At 41.3% G+C, this 25,359-nt stretch overlaps 2 protein-coding genes across 5 annotated transcripts in view; one reads left to right on the top strand and one right to left on the bottom strand.

Annotated features, from left to right (window-relative positions):
* The window catches only part of Sgtb (small glutamine rich tetratricopeptide repeat co-chaperone beta), a 41,352-nt gene extending 36,691 nt beyond the window's left edge, over window positions 1-4,661 (top strand). Inside the window, exon 11 of the mRNA XM_057789772.1 lies at window positions 3,038-4,661. Coding sequence (XP_057645755.1) covers window positions 3,038-3,149 — 112 coding nt within the window. The 3' untranslated portion in view covers window positions 3,150-4,661. The remainder of the gene's footprint in view (window positions 1-3,037) is intronic.
* A 3,943-nt stretch (window positions 4,662-8,604) lies between these two features.
* The window catches only part of Trappc13 (trafficking protein particle complex subunit 13), a 32,647-nt gene continuing 15,892 nt past the window's right edge, over window positions 8,605-25,359 (bottom strand). Inside the window, exons 5-13 of one of the 4 annotated variants that reach the window (XM_057789959.1) lie at window positions 23,107-23,234; window positions 19,784-19,856; window positions 19,266-19,310; window positions 16,488-16,505; window positions 14,295-14,428; window positions 12,126-12,324; window positions 11,295-11,395; window positions 9,529-9,679; window positions 8,605-9,415 (exon numbers count right to left, since the gene is read on the bottom strand). In XM_057789959.1, coding sequence (XP_057645942.1) covers window positions 9,308-9,415; window positions 9,529-9,679; window positions 11,295-11,395; window positions 12,126-12,324; window positions 14,295-14,428; window positions 16,488-16,505; window positions 19,266-19,310; window positions 19,784-19,856; window positions 23,107-23,234 — 957 coding nt within the window. In that variant the 3' untranslated portion in view covers window positions 8,605-9,307. The remainder of the gene's footprint in view (window positions 9,416-9,528; window positions 9,680-11,294; window positions 11,396-12,125; window positions 12,325-14,294; window positions 14,429-16,487; window positions 16,506-19,265; window positions 19,311-19,783; window positions 19,857-23,106; window positions 23,235-25,359) is intronic. The other 3 variants (XM_057789960.1, XM_057789961.1, XM_057789963.1) reach the window with 3 other exon arrangements.

Genomic DNA, 25,359 nt, shown 5'->3' with positions numbered 1-25,359 from the left:
CCAGAAACACATGTGCTCCTGCCAATAAATAAGTGGATGTTAAAAATGCTTTTGAATGTGATCACTCATGCACATACATGCATGTTTGGTCTGATGATGCAATGCTGCCCCTCAGACTCATGGTGTTCTTTCCTGGTACTTTTGCGTGTTGGAGTTTTGTTGTTTGACACAGAGCCTCTTGTAACTCAGGCTGGCTGTCAATTTGCCATGAGGATGAAAATGAATTTGAATTCCTCAGCCTCCTGCTTTCCCCTCCCAAGAGCTAGGATTACAGGTGTGGACTCATGTGTCCTCCTCCTAATGCTTATTTTTAAAAGAAGTAATTTATGTTTACTAAATGTTCTGTTTTGAGAGTTGATAAATTCAATGAGGTTTCCTACACTTATTTGAATATTTATCTAAGAACTAAAATCATAAAATTCAGCTTCAGCACAATAAAAATACCATGTTTGATAACTAAAATAAATAAACAAAAGAAAAACCCCAGGACAGGCAAGCTATAAATCTCAGCAGCCGACTAGAAGAGAAGACTCAGGAAGAGAAGGGAAAATGAGAAAGAAAATCCCCACAAACAACTCCCTTCCCTCTCAAAAAAATCCATGCTGTTGAGTTAAGCCAGCATGGAGGTCAGCCATGGCAGCAACATCATAAGCAACATGGTGGGGAGGGGGCTTCAGAGAAAAAGTAGGGAAGCCCAGAGTACCGGACCAGCATCCAAATGAAAGAGACAAAAACAAAAGAATAGGAATTTCATCAAGACCCAGAAAAGTGACCAGATCCAAGGAACCTTATGGTGGCTTGTACAAACTGTCTAAACTCTTTGGTTTTTTGATACTAGGTCTTATATAGACCATGCTATCCTTCTCATTATGCTGCTGAGGGTGGTTTTGAACTCTTGATCTTCTTGCCCCTCTCTCCCAACTGCCAGAATTATAGATGTGCACTACCATCCTGTTCCAAAGCTGGGTATGGTTGTTTAATGAGGTGTGGGGATTGAACCTAGAGCCTTAGGACTTAGGAATGCTAGGAAAGGGTTCTCTTGGGCTAGAGAGGTGCCTCAAAGGTTAAGAGCACTTGCTGCACAATAATGAGAAGTGGAGTTCTGATCTTCACACCTACATAAAGTACCTGGGTATCCCATACACACCTCTGTTGAAGGAGCTGTGGGCTGCGTTCCTGCCACCCGGCTCCTGGCCACCTGGCTAGCTTATGCCCCGAAATAACAACACACAAACTGTATTCTTTTAAACACTGCCTGACCCATTATATCTAGCCTCTTCTAGGCTAATCCTCACATATTAATTTAGCCCATTTCTAATAATCTTGTAGCACCATTAGGTGCGTTTACCAGGAAAGATTCAGCATGTCTGACCTGGTGGCTGGCTGCATCGCATGTGGCTCAGAGAGCAGCAGCATGGCGTCTTTCTGAGGCGTCTTACCTCACTTCCCTTCTTCCCAGCATTCTATTCTGTTTACTCCACCCACCTAAAGGCTGGCCAATCAAATGGGCCAAGGCAGTTTCTTTATTAGTTAACCAATGACCTTCCTCCATCACACCTCCAACTTCAGGTCCAAAGGCCAGAGATAGGAGGACCACTGGGGCTTGCTGGTTTCCAGCTTACCTAAGAAAATGCAAGTTCCAGATTCAGGGAAAGGCAGGAAGTGATAGAGGACACCCGGCATCCCTTCTGGCCTAGGCTTGTGCATCTGCACACCATGTGAGTCTGTGCACATATGCATGCGTGTGCGTGTGTGCACACAGTTCTGTCATTGAACTACATTCCCATGCCTATGTTAAAACTTTGTCTTTTAAAAATTCACTTTTCAGCCGGGCGGTGGTGCCATACGCCTTTAATCCCAGCACTCGGGAGGCAGAGGCAGGTGGATCTCTGTGAGTTCGAGGCCAGCCTGGTCTACAAGAGCTAGTTCCAGGACAGGAACCAAAAAACTACGGAGAAACCCTGTCTCGAAAATTCAAAAAAAAAAAAAAAATTCACTTTTCAGCTGGGTGGTGGTGCACACTTTTAATCCCAGCACCCAGGAGACAGAGGCAGGCAGATCTCTGAGTTTGAGGCTAGCCTGGTCTACAGGCTGAGTTCCAGGACAGTCAGGGCTACACAGATAAACCCTGACTTGCCCCCCTCCCCTGCTAAGAAAAATAAATTTGTTTTTCAGTGACCTCTATTAGAACCCAGCTTGGGAGCTGTTAAGCCTCTCCAGAAACTAGGAAGCCATGGTGCTGCTAAGAGCATTGCTTCAGGACACACTGTAAAGGAGCAACACCTTTTAGTCCTTTGAGTAATGTGTGGACAAGTAGATTGCATTCAATTCAGGCACTCCTGTTTTAGCTTGGGCATTTTGTTTCATATTGTGATCTGCACCAAAAGGCTGACAAGCAAAGGGTGTTTTGCTTTCTAAAAATAACTGTCCTGGCTGGAGAGATGACTCAGTTGGTAAAGAGCTTGCCTTGCTACTATGAAGATAGATATGAGTTCCATCCACTGAACACGATTCAAAAAACTAAACCAAACAAAGCTGGGAGTGATGACACATCTTGTAATTACCACGCCGGGGAAGTAGGGACAGGAGGATTAGTCCCTGGGGCTTGTTGGCCTGCTAGCCGGTCTGACCGACATTGCAGCTTTCTGGCCAGTAATTAAACCCTGTCTCAAAGCAAACAAAAGAGGTAGATTACACCTGAGGACCAATGTTGACACTAGATTTTCGAGCTCCATGTGTGCACCTGCCCTCTGTGCAACAGTACACACATGAGATGTACACACACACATACATACACACAGACATACACACTCACAGACACACAGACACACCCACACACACTGTGAACTCTCTGTCCTGTAGTAATGCTATCTGGAATAGAGCATTATAGGAACAATGGTATGGTTCTAAAAGTTGTGTTTATAGAATAACTTGTGTTATATTCCCTTGGGTAGTCCCCAGTGTCTGCAGTTCGTTCTGCACGAGTATTCTGTGACTGGAGAGTCCCCACCCAATTTATTCTGCCTTTTTCCTGCAGGGGACAGCAGTTTGCTCAGCAGATCCAACAACAGAATCCGGAACTGATAGAGCAGCTGAGGAATCACATCCGCAGCAGGACGTTCAGCAGCAGCACAGAAGAACATTCCTGACTTGATCAGGACCCTCACCCCCAGTACAGATAGTTTGTGGTTCTGACATGTCCACCTGTAGATAATAGCCCAAAACCAAGTAACCGAAACCACCCTACACAATGTCTGGAAATAATGGAGGAAAGTCTCTTGTGTAAACCCGAGAGAGTCCATCCGTTTAAAGTATAGTTTATCACCAACAGACTTGAACATAACACAAACTCCTTCGGAAACAAACCATCAGGAGCCTTGTTAAGAGCTAATACAGCCTTGGGACAAGGGCCCATCCATTTTAACTTTTATCATCATGTTGTATATCAGGCTTAGTACAGAGTATATTTGTTGAACAGTAGGGCTATTTATTGGAAAGTTCTTTAGCTACAGGTCTCCCTAGGCCGTGGTTTTGAGAGAGGGGATGACTAAGTGGAGAGACTTCTCATGCTGTTTGGAAGAAATGTGTTTGGTAGCACATCAGAAGAAGAGCTGTGGCATGTGCCACTATCAGTGACACATGTCTGTTGTGGGTACCAGTACTGTCTGTAGGGTGGCTTGTACTGGGGACAGGGAGTCTTTAGTTTGATGCAGGCGATGTTTTGGAGATACTGTGAATGTACAGAATGCACCGGAAGGATGCTCAGGTTTTCTGCCTCGATTTTAACTAATCCTGTCTGTAGTTTAGTGTTGGTAGCATTCGCATGGTCAGTTAAGTACATAATAAAGCACACTTAGAGATCCTTAATCGTATTGGTTGGGCCAGTGAACACAACTGCTCTATTCATTGTCCTAGCCTAATTGTCACAGTTTCATTGGTGGGAAACTTACCTAGGGCAGTGTCTAGTTACACTTTAAAAAGCCACCGACTTGGCCCAAATTATGGGATTTCTAAGTGGAATTTAATTATGTGCCCATCCGCGATGATTTTATTTTTTTACTTTACCATTATTTGATGGGTAACAAAGGCATCTATCGCCGACACTGCTCATCTGTGGGATCCTCGGCTGCAGTTTGGCTTAGCATGACAGTCTTATGCTTAACTTTAATTTACTGCAATTTAAACATATCAGGTTTCCAATATCTTACCATATTTATGCATCTGGCATATGGTTAGTAGAGAGATGGCATGAGATACTAGTGGCTTGACTCTAGGTGACTTGGTGGATGAGAAAATTCCAGTTTCAAATGGAACTTGCTTATGAACCAAAAAATTGGTTAAATGGGGGCTGTTGTGTAATGATTTTACAGGCGTGACGAGGGAAGAGTGAAAGAACGTAATTTAAGATGAGACTAGCCTCAGGGCCTTTCCACAGCTCTTCTCAGTCTGTGCATTTAGGAGCTCAAGGTTTCAAAACTTTTTTTTTTTTTTTTTTTTTGCTGGGCAGTGGTAGCACATGCCTTTAATCCCAGCACTCAGGAAGCTGAGGCAGGTGGATCTCCATGAGTTCAAGCCCAGCCTGGTTTGCAGAGCATGTTCTAGGACTGGCACCATAGCTACTAAGGAACTGAGAGACCCTGTCTTGAAAAAAAAAAATCAAACCCTTTTTCTTTTTTCCTTTTGTGAGACAGTGGTTTTGTAATTTCACTGTAAAATCAAGTGGGGGAAATTAATTAATTCAAAATTCTGGTGTAGGGTCATATCATCAAATAAGATCACCATTTTAAACAGTGCTCCACGCAGTCAGGCCTCAACTTTAGAACAAATAAAGTTGTGTAAGGTTGGGGGTCTCTCCTCAAGTAGCAAGCAGGCACCTGGGTAGTCTCACGTGGGACAGCCAGGAAACAATTCTGGTAGAGAACAGGGGAACCTGTGACAGACTGCGCTGTCGGCTGTCACACTGTTCACTGAGTGTTCTTCACACAGAGTGAAGTACTTCCTGCTCACATACAGGTTAGGACTGGAGTCAAAGAAAATTCAAAGTTGACAACTAAAAGCCCAGTCTTCCAGTGCTGAATATGTTAATAATCCTAGAACAGGCTTTCAGTTCAATAAAACTGGCGAATCCTCGACTAGGCAACAGAAAATACAAATTAACAACAGCATCAGAGATGGAAGAGAGAGTGCTTGCCTAGTAGGTGGGCGCATGCGTCCAAATCCATCACTGCATTAAAGAAGAAACACGTAGGAAAGGGGCAGATATACTAGGAACGGCTCCTGTGGGATATTAGAAGGGAAACTGGGGTGGGCAGCACAGGGCAGGGCGTAGTGTTGCCCAGCAGGAAGCCCTGGGTCGCTCCTTCCCTAGTACTGCATGGAACTGGAGGGGCACCTGCACCTGTGATCCAACACTTGGGAGGTTGAGGACTTCAACACCAGTTGGCTGCACGGTGGGTATGATGTTAGCCCGGGCTACAGGAGACCCAGTTTCAAAATCAACAAAATGAAGTACCCAGTAGGAAATAACTCAAACAACAACAAAAAGGACAATTAGAAAGCCTTTGTGAAGAAATTTCCATACCTTCCAGGACAAACAAAAAACAAAACAAAAATCGGTTAGGCTCAGATGATCTCGGTAGTCAACTCTACTAAAGTCTTCAGGAAAGAATAACAATCCATTCCATATGGCTTCCAAAACACAGAAGAGGAAGAAATAGTTCCCAACTCACTTGACCAGTAATATCCTGGTAGGAACGACCAGTTATCAGCAGCTGTGGAACCTGACTTCCTGTGCTAACACCCTTGGCTAAAGGTAGCTTTTCTATTTACTATAAAATAAAGGAACCAGTGTATCTTCCATTTCACTTTTTGGTTTGTTGATACAGGAATACTGCCGGAAGTCTCTTCCTACTTCCACGGCGTTTTCTTATTCAGTACACTTTTTACTCTTCAGGTCCATCCATCACGTTGAAAACATCACACTGCAAGCTATTTCAAGATTTTTTTTTTTTGAGTGGTCTGATTGTTCTAGCTGTCTTAAAATTCTTAAGAAACTTCCCCAAGTATTGTTCCCCTTGTCAGGAAAATACACTTGCTCAGAGAAAAAGGATGGCATTGAATACTTACATACATTTGAATTCGGAATGCCTGGCTTCCATGACCCCATTTTGTTGGAGTAGCTGAAACTGTTACCGTGCTATGCAAAACTGAACATGCCCTTTCTATGGAAATGGAATTTCATTTACTGTACCAAATCATCAATCTAGTTTTTATAATAGCTGACACAGATCCTTTATAAGATGGCATTTATCTTTTATTTAGAGTATGAACAATATGTACCTATGTTGTTTATATACAGAAGACTTTGTAATTAAAAGTATACAGCAGAGTAACTTTTAAATTCTGAACGAATGCAAATATGGTTCAGTTATGAGAGGATGCTTGAAATAATGCTGATACAGACGGACTTGACCAGTCTCCGTCATCCTAAAGGAACCGACTTCTGTTCTTAATGCTTGCGTTTTGTTTTGCATAGACGTTCATCAATCATGATTAATGTGAGGGCCAAGCCTCCTGGATACACCTTTCATTTTTGGACCAAATAATTTGTCATGGCAATAAACAATTATGCATTTAAGAGAAAGGGTTTTGTGTTTGACTTAATGCATTCTTAATATGTAAGCAATTATTAGACACTGGGAAATTTCAACTTGTCAAACTAGGGTAAGGGATATAACCGCATGGGTTTTTGTTTTCCTGCCAAATCGAGAAACATTTTGCTACATTCCTATTGCAAAGCTGTTTAAAGACTTACTATATATACTTTTTGCTGATTTGTTCCTGACATAAACGGGTATGATTAGATGAACAGACAAAATTTTTATATTAGTACATGTTAAAAAACAGGCCTGATGGTGGTGGCGCACGCCTTCAATCTCAGCACTTGGGAGGCAGAGGCAGGCAGATCTCTGTGAGTTCGAGGCCAGCCTGGTCTACAGAGTTCCAGGACAGGCTGCAAAGTTACAGAGAGAAGCCCTGTCTCAAAAATAAAAACAAACAAACAAACAAACAAACAAAAAACCAGCCAAAACAGATATGAAGTTGGGAATCACTTAAATGTATATTATGAAAATAAAACATTCTTCAGGAGTTTTTAGGTTAAAACTAGGAAATTATCAACTTTGATCAAAGTTAACTGAGTTGCCTTGGAATAGCTGGCCTGGTTTCTTGCTAGCTACTGCAGAACTGGCCCCAGGAAAGATGGCCTCACCCCTCAGCACAGTGCGTACCTCACCTGGGCAGCACACTAGAGCTGACTCTGTTGTCAGGAGACACGTGAGCCAGCCCCTAGGGCATGAGGACAGCAGAGCTGACCCCACCCCTGCTCTCATCTGCCAGGTGGTGACAATGGGTGTGGGAAAGCTGCCCTTCCTCTTGTTACCCTGTGCAGGCAAGAGGGCTGGCCCTTGGATCATCCGAGTTGGAGAACTAGCCTTGTCCTTCACTGAGAGTAGGCCTTACACCTCACCTGGGCACACACTAGAGCTGGCCTTGTCCAGATGCAAGTGAGCTGACTCTGAGGACATGAGAGCTGGAGAGATGACCCTGCCCCCCCTGACCCATCTGCCCATGTGGTGGCATGGGTGAGGGAAAGAGCTAGCTTGCTCCTCACCAACTGCACCACATGGGAGAGCAGACCCTCCAGTCTCCCAGAGCAGTGCACCACAGTTAACCCTGTTGTTGGGGGGTGCAGGTGAGCCAGCCCTGAGGGCATGAGAGCTGACCGTGCCCCCTACCTCGTATGCCCCCTACAGCAATTGAGATGGCCTTTCACCTTGCCTGGGCAAGACAGTGGAGCTGGCCCCATGGTGTGAGTGTAGGTGAGCCGGAGGGGGCGGGGCTGAGAGCAGAACTGACGCTGCTTCTTGCTGTGGCTGCTTTGGATGGGTTAGCTGAGGCAGAGCTAGCGAGGCCACCCCGGTGGTGACAATGGGGGAAAGCTGGGAGGCTGCCCAACCCAGCTACCACCGAGGTCCAGAACCAGAGCTGAATTAGCTCACCCCAGCATCCACCTCATCTATGCATGTGAAGGGGGCGAATCTACAGATTTAAAACTTTAGGACAATAGGATATCCAAGAGGAGCCCCAATGAGAGCCCAGTGTCCTGGTGTAGCAGGTCAAAGACTTGTGACAGCGAACACTTGCACGTGAAGAAGAAAGGGCTAAAGGGTTAACTGTGGAATTCAATTGGCCCCATTACCATTTCTATGCTGAGACCCTTTTTTTTTTTTTTGGTTCATTTATTTATTTATTTTGTTTTGTTTGTTTGCTTTGTTTGGTTTTCGGCTTTTCTTTAAAATTTTGTTTTGCTTGGAGGGGAGGTTGCAAGGGCGGAAGGTGGGTGGGGGAGAGACAGGTGGGATCAGATGCATGATGTGTAATCTGCAAAGAATTAGTAAAAGTTTTTTAAAAAAGTTAACTGAGTCAACCAATTCTGGTCTGCTGTGAAGTGTGTGTGAGAGCTGACCCTGCCCCCCACCTCCTATGCCCCCTACAGCAGCTGACCCTGCCCCCCACCTCGTATGCCCCTACAGCAGTTGAGATGGCCCTGTGCCTTGCCTGGGCAACAGCAGAGCTGGCCCTGTGGTGAGTGTGGGTGAGATGTGTGTTGATATGTGTGCACTAACAGCCACACACCCATACAATGCTGTTGAAAACAACTGAAAATGTTTATCCTGTGTTAAGAAATAATCAGGTTACAGGAAGGGGACCTGAATTGTCTCAGACAAGGATTTTCTGTTGGCTAAGCACCCAGGAAAGAGACTGTGGTTGATTGATTAATTACATTTCTATACAAAGTGTTACAGTATCTTCCAGACTGAATTACTAAACTGTGGTCCTGAGGCCCTAAGCAGCAGGTGCCATCACCACGGACACCCCTGCTACTGTACTCAGATGCCAGAGTTCATTTACCTCCAGAGCCCAAGACATCAGATGCAAGAAGGCTTGCTTTTACAAAAATCAACTTGGTAGACAAAAAGCTTCAAAAATTGAGCTTGTTACAAACAAAAGCCGACAGTTATCTTAAAGGATGAAACGTGTGTAGAAAACACTGAGACGTTCTGTTCATTGAGTACAACTCACAAGATAAAACCACTGCTTTCACAACAAATATTTACTATTTAACTGTTTTACAGAAAACAAATTTAAATAACACTTATTTTTGCTGGTCATCATTTCACAAAGCTGACAAAATACAGGGACCAGTTCTGTGATTAAACAAGAAATTTAACATTAGGAATTTTCCTTAGGCTTCCACTTCCACGGCTGACGAGACCACGCAGACTTGCGCAATGTCGTCGTATTCGTATGTTCTCTTTAAGAATGTGTCAGTGAGTCTTAAGCCAGAGACACTCTAGAGAGAGAGAGAGGCACTTCAGTTTTCAGTCACTGACGATTATTAGAGAAAATACAGTATCACAAACGATAATTTAGCCCACTCTGTTGATTACCGAAAAGAAAACGTACTTGGAGCCCCTGTACTGAAGACAGGAGAGTAAGGGCCAGGCAGAGTGAGGAGCTTGGATGCAGCTTTCCTAGCTGTCTTCCCGAAATCCCGCACCAGTGGATGGAATTAGTATTGCACATTTCCAGGACCAGGTCCATCGTCCTCTCACTGCTGAGGCAATCAGAGGGCAGGAATAAATCTTGTTTATTTCCTAAGAAGACACCATCACATTCCTTCTAGTTTTCAGTAAGTTTACTTTCTGGTTGTCCAGGAGAATAAGAACCAGAGAAAGAATGGAAAAAACGAGCATGTCATTACTTAAAGTAGAATGACGGAGCCAGGATGATGGAGGGCAGCCTCAGCTACATAGCTAGTGCGAGGCCAGGCTGTAAGGAGGTACTGTCTCAAAAGCAAAACAAACAAAAAGACGGCATAAGGATAATGGGGTCATGGCATCCTCCAGGCTTATAGAAGCCTCACACCAGCCTGTTGCTGAGGTGGTTTTCCAGTTGTTACTGAACATGGCTCCGCGTTACCATGAAACTACTGGCCTTGCCTTTTTTCTACACTTTAGACATTCAAATCACATTTTATTTCCATATCTCTTAACTCTTTGTCCTGGGAACTCCATAGGAAAGAAGGACAACCAAAGTCCAAACAGATCGTGTGAGTACTAGCAAGACGACTTTGCTGGGATATAAGTCGTTTATGCTTTAAACTGTCTATTATTTGCTTCTTCTGTTTACTTGCAAAACTGCTTAATGGCTGGGTGTGGTGGTGGATGCCTTTAATCCCGTCACTCCAGGAGACAAAGGCTAGTGGATCTCTATGAATTTGACGTCAGCCTGGTCTATGTAGGAGTTCTAGGCAAGCCAAGGTTACACAGTGAGACCCTGTCTCAAAAACAAACAAAAAACTTTAGCCTGTATTCCCATCACTCAGAAAGCAAAAAGATTACAAGTTCAAAGCCAACCTGGGTTATATAACAAGACTGTCTTAGAAAACACTACCAAAGAAAATAGGCAATAGACAAAAATCAGAATCATTTTTCCCAACTATAGGTACCTCTTATGTTAAGTTTCGATACACATTTTTTTCCTGTTAATATTAAAGATATGGCTCAGGTTTAAGCATCAGAGAAATGAGCTGACTAATCTACATCTATGTCATCCCATAAGAGCCTGCAGCTCATTCTTTAGCGCTATGAAATATGAAGGGAGTATAAATGTGGCCTTTTCTAGCTCTCTTCCATAGAGTGTCAAAAATTCATACCCACCACATATTACCATTAATGAATGAAATAAGAACACGGAAAGTAAACACTAGGACTTCAAATATTTATAAACATTATTACCAGTGGTATTCAATATAAGAAGGGACAGGATAGTTAAAAGGCACAGAGGTGCACATCTTTTTTTTTTTTTTTGGTTTTTCAAGACAGGTTTCTCTGTGGCTTTGGAGCCTGTCCTGGAACTAGCTCTGTAGACCAGGCTGGTCTCGAACTCACAGAGACCCGCCTGCCTCTGCCTCCCGAGTGCTGGGATTAAAGGCGTGCGCCACCACCGCCCGGCTAAGGTGCACATCTTTAATCTCATCACTGGGTAGGCAGAAGCAGGCAGATCTCTGAGTCTGAGGCTAGCCTGGTCTACAGAGTAAGTTCCAGGATAGCTAAGGTTATACAGTGAGACTGTCTCAAAAACTAAAAGAGGGTAGGGAAATAATGAAAAGATTAGCAAGTACTTTTAGGTGAGGAGAAAGAAGGCCCATCCACACACACTGGCATTACCTGCAGTTTGTGATTTTACAGGTAATATGGAAAGGTTCTTCTAGGTTCACGGTATCTGGGATGGCCTCTAAAGATAGCCTAACATCTCCATAACCTGGAGCCTGTGAAAAGAAAGTAACACAGTTAAACTACACCTATTAAAGAAACCTTCCGATGCTAACAAAGATACTATACCAGCACCTTCCCTCAGCAGGCACAGATCTCTAAGTTGATGCTCTGTGAAATTCTGCAGCCCTGCTCAGGTCTCCCACGCTCACCTCTTTTACTGTGAGCTTGGGTGGAACAACCCTGCAGACCCAGACTGTTTGTGATATAATTACTCCGGGACTCAGTAAAATAAAGATGAATCTTGCCTCTAGATAAGGAATGTGTTAGGACTCAGGGGATTTGGTCTCAAAGGGTTGCTGAGTTCCAGAGCATCCAGGGCTACACAGTGATACCCTATCTCAAAACAATCACAACAAAGGCTAAACAGTAGGCAAGTGCAATAGGGTTCAGGACACTGCCCAGAACACCTCAGTGTAATGGGAGCCAGAAGAACAGTGAGCAGGACTTAGGAAAGACAAGAACAGCTGGTGAGCAGCTTTCTTAAGTCCTGGTTGGTAAAGTTTAACAAAACACACACACACACACACACACACTAAAGAGAAACCAACATCTGACTGAACATTTCCATGGATTTCAACACTAGGTTTCTACCAAGGGATCAACACAACTATTAGTATTTTCTAGAAATCTGACTTCATGGTGCCCTGCTTTTTAGTGTTAAGCTGTAATACCTACGTGTCCCCTGTGCACCCCACCCCACACTGAAGTGTTTGCTAGACTCACCATTCTTTGAAGCTGGCTGGTCTGTAACCGTCCCCTTTCACCTAGGTTTGTTTTCCACACGATGTCCAGTTTTCCAATGACTGTCACGCCTTTAATGATGCCAGCTTTTTCTGCAAACTCCTTCTTGGGCTTTAGGCAGTATAAGTACTGGCGTGTATCCATTGGCTGCAAATATCCTCTGGATCCAAATGTAGATACACTGGCAGGTGCAGAAATAGACAGAAAAAAGTCTGCTAGCATCTTTCTGAAGGAAATCTCACATGGTTAATTCTTTTTTTCTTCTTGGTTCTTTGAGACAGGGTTTCTCTGTGTAGCCCTGGCTGTCATGGAACTCACTCTGTAGACCAGGCTGATTTCCTACTCACAGAGATCAGCCTCCCAAGTGCTAAAGGTGTGCACCACCATGTCTGGCTCATGTGGTTAACTCTTTAGGATATGAATTGGATGATTTACTGCACGGAGATCTAGGAGCAGCCAGAGATTTTAATCCAAATGAAAAGGAATATCTTCCTGATGAGACAGTGAGTTCAAGGCCATCTTGGGAAACTTAGTAAGACTGTCTCAAAATAAAAAAGTAAAAAAGAGGCTTGGGGCTATCTGATGTAGCATATATCTCATATAGAATGTGTGAGGCACTGGGTCAGTCCCAGGACCATCCCTCCCATGAAAAGATGGGGTGGACAGAGTGAAACTAGCTTAGAAACAGAGCAATATATGCTATTCTGTTTCTCTGTGTGGCACCGGGGAGAGAACCCAGGGTGTTGTGCTAAACCATTTAGCTATACTACCACCCTTGAGGTACACCATTCTAATAAGTAATTCAAAATGAATGAAGGATGGGAAGCTGTTTTCTCAGTACAACAAGTAAAGGAGGCTGCTAACCTTCCTATATCCTAAACCACCACACGAGATGTTTACTGCTAGGAATTACTAGGAATCATATTCACTGGAAAAGTCAGGCACGCTCCCCAGCTGCTACCTCCTCATCTACATTAATAATACATTTATTTGTTCCTTCTCTTCGGAAATAGCTATAGAAAGACATGGACACTTTCCACACACTAGTTAAAGCCATCTACTCCGACGCGCATGTCTTCTTATGTGCCGCTAATATCTTTCCCAAACTCACACTCACCCTATCTTCATTTCCTAATTTCTTCTCCACCATCCTTCCCATGTTTCAGTTTTATCACTGGCAGAATAATAATGATAGTTTCAGATTTATCTGGGTGAAATGTGACGGTTAGGAAACAAGTGCAGTTGGGAGGTGGTGCACACCTTTAATCCCAGCACTTGAGAGGAAGAGGCAGGTGGATCTCTGAGTTCAAGGCCAGGCTAGTCTACAGAGCTAAAAGTGAAGAAAACTGTATTGGGAAGGGAGAGAGGGAGGGAGGGAGGGAGGGGAGCAGAGGAGAAGAGAAGAGGAGAGGAGAGGAGAGGGAGAGACAGAGAGAACATGAACTTATGCAAAGAAACTTGTACTGGGAAAAGAGAGAGACAGAGAGACAGACAGACACACACACAGACAGAAAGAACATGCATTTATGCAGAGAAACTTGTATTGGGAAAAGAGAGGGAGAGAGGGAGAGAGAGAGAGAAACGAGAATAAGTACTTTCAACAGTGCGACACAAGATGGCAAAGGCAAGGCTGTTTCTGTGGAGGGAGACACAAGGAGGTGTGCGGAGACTTCATTAGCAATGGCAGACACGCCATTATGCACTTGTCCAGTGTTACAGTGTGTATGTGTACGTCACATACGTGGGCTTCAACTGTGGGCTTTTGCTTGTATTAAGAATCAACACTGGCCCACCAATCACAACAAGCGCTACATCAATACAGGATGGGAGAGCTGGGTGCAATGGAGTGCGATGCTCTTTGGGAAGCTGTTGCAGAAGGGTAGCTTGAGCTTAGCCTGGCTCTAAAACACATGAACAAAAGGCACGTAAGAAAACAGAAACCAAAGGAGAAACTGGTTGCAGAGGACAACCTGTGGGACTTCTACTTTCTCACTGAGGTTTTGATGAATCTAAAGCTTCCCTAAAAAATTATGTCCCCCAATTATTTTAAAATAAATAATATTTATTTTATTTATTTATTTATATCTGATGACTAGGGGACATCAGAAAAATTTGCATCTTTCCAAATAATAGCAAACATTTCATATTTACCATTGCCCGGCTTGGGTCACCGAATTTAATTCTGTTACATTGTACATTATTGACGGCTCCAGTGAAACTTTCTCCATGAACATGGGTGAGGTTGTGATGTTCTGAATTTGGGCTTCGAGAAAGACTTCATCAGTCTAGGGACATGGAGAAACAAATCCACCAAAATGTCATGATATTTAAAGTATTGCCACAATGAAAATATCTTACTTATATGAAAAAATATTAACCACAAATGTGATTAGTTCATGCCTGCAAATCAAAAGTGTCACAATTAATGCAAGAAAAGAAATCTTCATCCTAACATAATAAACAGGAGCAAAGTGAGGTGTTAGTAAACAGGTACCCTGCCAAACAATGGATGTGGGATAACCGGCTTATAGTTTATATGTTTTATAGAATCTAGAAGCATGCGTTTAACTCATACTTCAGTAACAACAACAAAAATCCCAATCTGATAAAATGTCCAAATGTTAGAAGGGACTTCAGTGTGATGGGCACACTCAGACAGTGCTAAGGGCAGAAAATCAGGTCTTCAGTCAAATATTCCAGCACAACGTAACTAATGTGTAATTACTTCATGTGAGATAGTGACCACCAACGATGAATAATCTATTTTTATACCCTTTAGGGTGTAGATATTTTTAAAGTAAAGAAATTCATAAGTAGTCTTAGTCACTTCTTGGTTCATTTTATACAGATATTTAAGGTGAAATCATAATATGGGAAGTGCGCTAATGATACTTCAGCTTTTAAACTAGTCACACTGAAATAGTCTATAGACTTTGACAATTTCAAAATGGCATCATTAAGTTCAATCAGTGCATAACTTCAATATTCAATTTACAAAAACATTGAATTCCTTAGTCACTTCTGCTTAACATTCTTAATTTCATGCCTCTTGGTTCTGGGTCTGTTTTGAGTGACTGAAGAATAAAAAATGTTATGCTAAAGTAATTCAAAAATTACTCCCCCCCCCAAAGAAGTTTCAGTTATAGAACTCGCAAATTAACTATGCCCTCAAATTGGGGAATTATGAGCTTTTAAAATGCTAAAGTCAGAAAAATGACAATCATGTAAAATATAATAAAGTTATAATTTAATGTGCCTTAGCAGATTCTCTAGCCTTTTAGACATGTGCTCATGTCAAAACATTAGTACAAGGAATGTTTTTAAAATAATGTACCCCCCCCCCTTTTGAGACAGAACATCTCTGTTAGCTCTGCCTGTCCTGGAACTATGCAGATAAGACAGGTGTGTACCACACCCGGCTAAAGCAATGTGCCATTTAAACTCATAATTTGATTACTTTTTTCTTTTTTCTTTTTCCCCCCTTTGGTTTTTTGAGACAGGGTTTCTCTGTATAACATCCATGGCTGTCCTGGAACTCACTTTGTAGACCAGGATGGCCTTGAACTCACAGAGACCCATCTGCATCTGCTTCCTGAGTGCTGGGATCAAAGGCATGTGCTACCATACCCAGCTCAGTTACTTTTCCTTTAAAAAAAAAATAAGTGAATATATCCCATAAATCCATTGCTCTTAAAACAACCCAAGGCCCACATTTCAATTATTAAAATGCAATTCTCTGTATAAAGTAATGAACAGCTTAAAGAAATGAAGGGAAGCAGCATAATGGAAAATCAAGTTAGTGTGAACAGTTAGTACGAAGTCATCTGACATCTGAAAAACGAGGACCAGGACTAGTGCTCAGGCTGTCAGTGCAGCTCCTACCCACAGACAGCAAACGCAAACGCTACGCACTGTAGAGAGAGCTGAACATGAATCCAGCCAGTATGGGAACTTTGCTTTCCTTTTGCCTGCTTTTATCAAAAGGCCAGCTTTACCTGACCCAGATATAAAACCACTGTGCATCTCAAAATGAATTTCAATTTTACATTTTTGTGAGAAATGTAATTGGATATTTCACAGCAAAACATTGAAAATTCAAGAATAAAAGATACCGAGATGATATGTTTGCTCTAAAAAACACCCAAAGAAACTAGAAATTAGAATGGAGTTGCTTCAGTGTGACAATTTAAAAAGCATGCTCAAATTGTGTATTTTCTTTCAGAAGCCACAGATCTAGTCTTCACAACTAACTGTTTTTCCACTATGTTTTTTAGAGAGATTAATTAGGCAAAGTCAAAAAGGGATGAGAAAAGCATATAAATTTATAATAAAAAATGAAATTACCACAGAACTGAGGTCACTCTAATGGAAAAATAAAAAAGAAAAATTAGAAAAATCAGAGTTAAATGTTAAAGAAAAAGAATAACTTTAAAATAAAATGCATCTCTGCATTTTTTTTACTTACTAAAGACAGCATTAGTAAACAAGAAAGTAAACAGGAAGCAACATACAGAAATATGACAAACTACTTTTCTAAAAAGGTGAAATTGCTATGGTTAAATGACAATGGGACAGAGAAGAACATTATGGTTGAATATTTAAACAAGAACAAATAGGGAAAGACACATTGAGGGCAGAGTCTGCTCACTAACCTGCTTGTACATATTGTTTACCTGTACTGAATTCTCCTAGTGTACACAATGTTTACCTGTACTGCATTCTCCTGATGTACACAATGTTTACCTGTACTGCATTCTCCTGGTGTACACATTGTTTACCTGTACTGCATTCTCCTGGTGTGCACTGTTTACCTGTACTGCATTCTCCTGGTATGCACTGTTTACCTGTACTGCATTCTCCTGATATACACAATGTTTACCTGTACTGCATTCTCCTGGTGTACATTGTTTACCTGTACTGCATTCTCCTGGTGTACATTGTTTACCTGTACTGCATTCTCCTGGTGTACACTGTTTACCTGTGCTGCATTCTCCTGGTGTACAATGTTTACCTGTACTGCATTCTCTGGGTGTACAATGTTTACCTGTACTGCATTCTCTGGGTGTACAATGTTTACCTGTACTGCATTCTCCTGGTGTACAATGTTTAACTGTACTGCATTCTCGTGGTGTACACTGTTTACGTGTACTGCATTCTCCGGGTGTACAATGTTTACTTGTACTGCATTCTCCTGGTGTGCATTCTTTACCTGCACTGCTGTTCTCCACAGCTCAGGTGGCTGTATATGCCATCCCACATTGAGAACAGAGCATTATAAAGCTTGTCTTGAATTTACCTATGCTGGAATCTTCTCCTAGAGGAGGATCTTGGGTGATTAAAGTTATCATAAAGTTGTCATAGGTCATATTTCAGAAAAAGTTGGGATAGATCATCCCAGACAATTCAGCTTATTTTCTTCTTATTCTTATTAGATTTCAGTCTATTGTACATTATGTAAATACATCTTTAAAAGTAGGCTTAGTAAGTCCAATGTCAAATGACATCTCCTTCGTCAAAGATATAGCTGGTGATAATTTGTCACTGCTCTGTTCCTGAGTTCCTGTCAGTGTCTGGGACACCAGGAGTCACATGTATTGCAGTTATATTATGTTATGCAGTGCCCTCCACCAGAGTAAGTTTCTTGAAGCTAGGGAAGATACCTACTTATATTATTTTGCTTCCACACCTGACACAAGGCTTTGAACCCAGTAGGTGACCAAGTGTCTGGCTCTCAGTTACTGATTTCTGTATCTGCCTGAAAGACTTTCCTAGTTTAGAAAACCACAGCAAAATTTTTCATGAAACCAGTTTTTATTTAGGTGATTCATGTCAAGCATGATTAGAAACAGTATCAAAACATGTTCGACAAATACATGGTACAAGGACCATAGGAAAGTATTTCGTATCATCCCTTCACAATGATGTGGTTTACTAACTACTTAAAATAGACAATTTGATTATGCTATTGGCTGAACAGTATTTGCTTATCTAACTTGTAATTTTGAGAAACTTTGAGACCATTGAGCTTTATTCCACTGTTTCTTTTTTGTTTTGTTTTTGTGTTCTAGACTACGCCCACTTCTTATGCTGTTGTTATTTTATATACCGCTCTATATCTTTTTGTTAATTACATGCATTTTCCCTTTCCTCTAATAGGTATTTACATGTCAGGTTCCTTTACTGTGACAACTGAACAATTATGGCTATAACATACCCTTTATTCTGAGCAACAGTGTGACAGGATTGCAAGTTCCTGATCACTACCTGGTGTAAGCAAAAGAAGTAATCTTTACGACAAAATACCGCTGGAGTAATTCTCAATTTATCATAGAGATTTTGAGGGGTAAAAGGAATTTTCATAAAAAGATTCCTCTTTCTTTCACGCCAGGGTCTCTATATGTCTCAGGGTGACCTGTAGCTCACTGTGCAGCACAGTTGGCCTAATTCCCTATCCACCTGCTTCAGCATCCCAGCCAAGTGATTACGGGCAAGTGCCACCATTCCTAGGTGACATCTCATTTTCTACAGCTCTGGAGGAAATAAAGAATTTTTTGGCAAAAATCTAAACAACAAAATCCTTGCTATTGGGGTCAGCCCTACTTAATTTTCCTCTGTGCTAAAGAACAAATCACCTCCTACTCTTCAAGTTATGTCTTTCTCAGTTTTGCCCAATGAGCCTCTCCCAGTAATCTTTCAAGCCACTTGGCCGCCCGGCTCTTCTTGGTGCACTGGATGCCCAGGGAGGTCTCGCTGCACTTCTCCTCAGTGGATAGTGAGTCTATGCCTGCCACTGGAGTCGTATAACATCCAAAGTCACTGCAAATACTCGGCAGATTGCTGGTATTTGAAAGCAATACTATCACCATTATGGAGGACTGAGGGCAGCTGTTTAACAAAAGAGGTGACTGTCCCAGAAAACCACGAGAGTGGAAGTCAGGACACGCTGGTTGTATGTAGGTTGAACCCAGCAGAACAAGGAACACTTTAAGGCAATTCGCTTCCTACTGGGTTAGCTCCCTCACACCAGCAGTTTACTAAACCTGACAGGAAATGCAGCATCTCTGATTTTCAGTCAACATCTCAACGTTTAATTTGAAATCTTATTAAGTGCCTAACACTTACCTCTGCATTGTAAAATTTGGTTTTCACATCCAATGGTTTGAGGACCTGGTCAAAACAAAGAACACAGTCAGGAAACTCAGACTCAACAGTGCTTATTTTAAAATACAGGCTTTAGTGACCCAAAGCCATGTCTAATTGTTAAAGTTTTTTTTAATGTATATGCAATATTCCTGTAAAAGAATCAATAATTTTTCATTTAAATAATTCTTTGGACATTTAATGCTATTTTTAATCATCTTATTGAGGCTTTATATTCATTTTATCTCTTTATATTTTTGTGTTTTGTTTCATCAATAAAATGAGATTTTACTTTGAAACAAAAAGCCTCATTTTATTATAAAAACATTACACTGGTGATAATAATTTACGTTTCAACTTAGTCTGACTTTGAACCAGTTTATAAATGAACTAAGAAGGGAGCTATTTAATTAAAACTTGTTCCCCAGAGGGGGAATAATCACACTCCCAGAAAAACAAAAGGCATTTGAAAACAACTTTATCTCTGCCATATTTAATACCTGAAATTTGAAGAATTTTCTGAAGTACATTTTTTCTCCACCCTGAGTTGTATAACTCACAGCACACACCAAGCTGAAACAGAAAGACGTCTTAATAGTCTGAAGTCATTTTCCTTCTTACTTCTTTGTTTTGTTTTGTTTTTCAAGACAAGGTTTCTCTGTGTAGCCTTGACTATCCTAGAACTCTCTTTGTAGACCAGGCTGGCCTCAAATCCACAGATATCCACCTGCTTCTGCCTCCTAAGTGCTAGGATTTAAAGGTGTGTGCCATTGTTCAGCTTCCATCTCTCACTTCTTAATAAATTTAAAATACTTCAATTCTACTTATAAATGTAAAAAAGATTATGTCAACAATGTGAAACTGAATCTAAATGAGATTACAGCAGGGAAAAAACATATATGGATATAGATACATGAACAAAAAGTACTGTCTAAGAAAATGAGATCTGGGGGCTGGAGATGACTGAATGCTTAAAGGGGCCTCCTGTGCTGGCAGAGGACATAGGTTGACTCTCCACTCACAGGGATGCTCAGAACAGCCTGCTAAACTCCACTTCCAGGGGATCTACACCCTCTTCTGGCCTCCACTGGCTCCTACACACACCTGATATACTAACTATATTTACACAGTCTCACACATAAAATAAAAAAAGTAAAAAAGAGATACGTAGCCCTTTTGGAATAGGAACTTCAAAGTCTTCCTTTGGAAGTAGAATATGTCCAAAAATAATGTCCAGAATAAGCAAGTGACTGAAGAGGAAAAGAGTTCATTTGCACTAGAAAAATACGTATCTTAAAGAAAATCCAGAGTAGAATTACATGATACTACGGGGAACCGAGTACAAGTTTTAATCAAAACACTAGGAAAGCTAGCTGTGGTGGAGCCCGCCTTTAGTCCCAGCACTCGGGAGGAAGCTAGCTGTGGTGGAGCACGCCTTTAATCCCAGCACTCGGGAGGAAGCTAGCTGTGGTGGAGCATGACTTTAATCCCAGCACTCTACCTGGCAGAGGTAGAGGCAGGAGAATCTCTGAGTTCCAGGCCAGCCATGGCTACATAGTGAGTTTCAACAAAACAAAACCTATTAAAACAATTAAAAAGTTAGTATAAAATATTTCTAATAACATGACAAGATGGTTAAATTGTTAGTTTATAAAGAGTTCTTCTAACTCAATCAACAAAGACAAATATGTCACTCAAAATGTGTGGAAAAGAATGCATAGCTAGATTATGAAAATACACAGATGTGTTACAATCCCATAAATAGTCAATTAAATGTGAAATGGTAAGTCACACACATAGCCCAGAAGCTAAAATAATGAGATGACATTTCCAGTCTTACAAGTTTGGCAAGAATTCCTTGGGTTGGTGAGGGTTAGAGAAACATAATTTCTTTATATTGCCAGATGGTGAAAGGAATTTAGAAACAATCTTTTGGTTTAAAGCCTTAAGAATGTTGATGTATTCACACAGAACATCTACTTCAAGACTTGATAGGCAATAAATATAACTACACATTATTTTGTTGTTTAAAGTAGCAAAAATCTGAAAATATACTGTGACATTAGAATAAACAAACCACACGGATTAAACACGTAAGAGGCAGTCATTCAGAAAATCATATTTTCAAGGATATTGACTAAAATAGAAAAATATTTACAGAAAATGGAAAAGGATAAAAGCTTGTGTAATACATTATTTATATATTACTATACATGTTTATATATGCATGTATATATTTATATGTATATCAAATGGCTGAAAAACACATTAATCTTTTAGTAGCTTTATACAACTTAGTCTAAATAAATATATTATATGCACAGAGATATTTATATGTATATAGGATGACTGGGAAAGAATCTTTTATAGTTCTACACAGCTTGGTAACATTGGATAATTTAATTTCTCCTTTATACTGGTACCTTGTACTGGTAATAGGCGCTTTCTTAGAAAGCAAGTTGATCAAAACATAATACCACAGCTGGAGATGGTGGCATATGCCTCTAAGACTAGTAGGGGAAGCTGAGGCAGGAGGATCATAAGCTGGAGGGTAGCTTAGCTACATATCAAGTTTAAGAGCAATTTGACTAAATACTGATAACCCCATCTCAACAAAACATCTAACACCCCTAAGCAAGAAAATAAACACATAAGCAAACAAAAACCCATGTACGTGCACACACACACAAATAACAAAACAACAACAACAACAGCAAAACATCCCCCAAACCAGCAATAAAAACCAAACCAAACCAAACTCAAACCCTGCATAACACTTGCCCTGGAAGTGTTCACAGCAGAAACACGATAGCACCTTTAGGTTTAAAGACGAGGCTTGCACAGAAATACTACAGTAGCCATGGGTTTTGAGACTAGCCTTGAGTTGTGTCTTCTAAAGCAGCTGTTTAGCTCTTTTCCTATAGAACGGTGAATGTACACAACTGATCCAGGAATCTCACCTTCAGTGGCTAGGAACCGCTGTTCTCTGCTACTTCCCTGGGATACATACACTACAAAGATTTCATGTTTTAACCCCAGAGTAACCATAAAGACAAAAGATTAAAAAAAAAAAAAAAAGCCAACAGGCTGTGGAAGCCGAAGCTATATACAAAGGTGCGCACAGCTTCTTTGAAGAAGTAATGCTTCTTCTGAGATATGAGAAGTTATACAAAATGCCACAGGCAGTTCTTTGTAAGCAAACACACTTCACACCACAGAATGAGTGTGGAGTTAAAGAACATACATCCACATGACCGCAGTGCAGAAAGAGAAGGAAGACTGACACAGGAGGTGGATTAGGTTATAGACAGCTTTGAAAGCATACATAAAGTCAGAATTTCCAAAAGCCAATGGGAAATCTTTCAAAAGCAAAGTGATTGATAAATGGTGGTTTCAGAAATTTGGCTTCTAGGAAGCTTTAATCCAGAGTTCATGTACCTTCAATAGAACTATGGAATTCATCTGATCAAATTATACAGGTACAAATTTGTATTTAATGCTGGTAGTATTATATGTTTTAACAGACACAATGAAGAGAAGGAAAGGGATGATGGAGCAGAGAGAAGAGTAAGAAATACTTTGAAGAGATAATTGGCTTCTGTGAACTGACTGGCATAGGGGTGCCACTGGAGCTTGTGAAGCCTAAATAATCTCAGAGGGTCAAAATGTTCACTTGTTTTCAGACTGAAAAACAGTATTCAGTTTCAAATACATTCACAGGTCAGGAATGCAAAAGTCATACCTTGTCTTCTTTGGTTCTCTATTTGATTGTCAAGATAGGACAGAGTAAATGCTTTTGAGAAGTAGTAAACTAAATCCTTACATGTGTGTTCCAATTTCCTTGACTTCATGGTGTATGACATCATCAATACAACAATCGGGTTTAAGCTCAGCCACGGCAGCATTGGAGGCTGAAAGGTTTAAACGCTGAGAACTTGTCTGAAGATCCGCCTTGAAAGAAAAGGTAAGAAGTATCCACATGAGGTTGCTCAGACATCTCCAGGGGTGGATGCGCAGGGGTGGAAAGGCTATGAGGACAGCTGAAGAGGACCGGGGAGAGTGGTGGGAGCTAAAGAGGGACAATGGTGTGCTTCATATAAAAATATCCTAATGGAACCCATTAAATCATACAATTAATATGTGCTATTAAGAAACTAAAAAGGATCACGGGAGAAATAAGAATGAGGAAGTAGGGATAAAGAGAGCATACAATTCTCGTGAAAACTTTTCTGTGTAACTTTCATGCTTGGAACCTTGGCAAAACTACACACAGACACACTGCAATATCAACAATCAATGAAACCAACTAGACAGCAGGGAGAATCCAGCACCAATACAAATAGTAACATGGATTTTTACAGTAGTAGAATGAAGACTATTACCACAGGTTAGAGGCTAATTTAACTATAGAGATAGAAAATATAAAAGTCATCAACTAAGAAAGTTTATTTTTCTGGGCAGTGGTAGCATATGCCTTTAATCCCAGCACTTGGGAGGCAGGCAGATTTGTGAATTAAAGACCAGCCGGTTCTACAGAGTGAATTCCAGGCCAGCCAGGGCTACATAAAGAAACCCTGTCTCAAAAGACAAAAACCAACCAAACAAAAAGAAAGTCTCTTGTTGTAATAAGAGCGGTGGCGGGGCTGCGTCCCCGGCACCCGGCCGCCCACATGGCTAGCTTATGCCCCCAAATAATTACACGGAAACTGTATTCTTTTAATCACTGCCTGGCCCATTAGTTCCGGCCTCTTATTGGCTAGCTCTTACATGTTGATCTAACCCATTTCTAATATTCTGTGTAGTACCACGAGCTGCCTTACCAGGGAGAATCTTAACCTGCGTCTGTCTGGAGTGGGAGAATCATGGCGACTCCTTACTCGGCTTCTTTCTCTCAGCATCCTGTCTGTTTACTCCACCCACCTAAGGGCTGGCCTATAAATGGGCCAAGGCAGTTTCTTTATTAAATGAAAATAACTCCTCCATCAGTCTCTAATGCAGCATTGTCTCCTACCTGGTTACTCTCCAGCCAATGTCCTCTGTACCACTTTAGAATGTTTGTCATTTTAACTCTTACATAGCAGCCTCCTTTTATGTCAGTTATTGACTATAGGCTCGTATTTCCTTTGTAACATGCATTATAATCTAAAATTACTTTATTTGTGGTTTTTTGTTCTGTTTTCCATACTAGAAATGTCTATAGAGTAGTAACCTCTTGTTTTGTTTACTTCTACGTCACAGTGCCTAGCCGTGTTAGTTAGGGTTCTTTAGAGTAACAGAGCTCTCTCACTCACACACCCACACAAAAAGGGGATTTATTAGAATGACTTACAGCAGTGATTCTCAACTTTCCTAATACTGCAATCCTATAATACAGTCCCTCATTGTGGTGACCCCAACCATAAAAAATTTTTGTGGCTACTTCATAACTGTAATTTTGCTACTGTTATAAATCAAAATGTAAATATCTGTGCTTTCAGATGGTCTTAGGCTATCCTTGTAAAAGGGTTGTTTGACCCCCAAAGGGGTCACCACCCACAGGTTGAGAAACACTGACTTAGAGGCCACAGTGCAGCTAATCTAACTATGGCTGGCTGTGAATGGAGAGTAGCTGTTCACAGCAGGAACCCAGTAGTTGCTCAGTTCACAAGGCTGGGTGTCTCAGCTCGGCTTCAGTTATGCTGGAATCTACAAGTAGGCTCTAATATCAGTGAAGGAATGGACTTGCTGGCAAGGCGAGGGCAAGCAGGCAAAGAGCAAATACTTCCTTCTTCTTGTCCCTACACAGACTTCCAGCAGAAGGTGTGGCCCAAGTTAAAGGTGAATCTTGATTACTGAACTCATCCTCAGATAAAGTCACCTTTCGATAAGCAACTACATGGGACAAACGTATCTTCACATCTTTTGCCATGTGGAGAGATCTATCCGTATACTTTCCCCCAGAAGTCTTTCTCACCAATTCTCCAATCCAGCTCTTTCCAAGGCCCTCACCAGCCATCAATTCATTGGCTAGAGCACACGAATCAGTGAACAACTGCACATGTGGCCATTTCTCCTAACACAGAAAATGTATGGCCAT

Source organism: Chionomys nivalis, chromosome 15 (assembly GCF_950005125.1).
Source record: "Chionomys nivalis chromosome 15, mChiNiv1.1, whole genome shotgun sequence".
Lineage (NCBI taxonomy): Eukaryota > Metazoa > Chordata > Mammalia > Rodentia > Cricetidae > Chionomys > Chionomys nivalis.
Note: the sequence above shows the minus strand (reverse complement) of the source record. Positions and strands in the feature narration are given on the sequence as shown.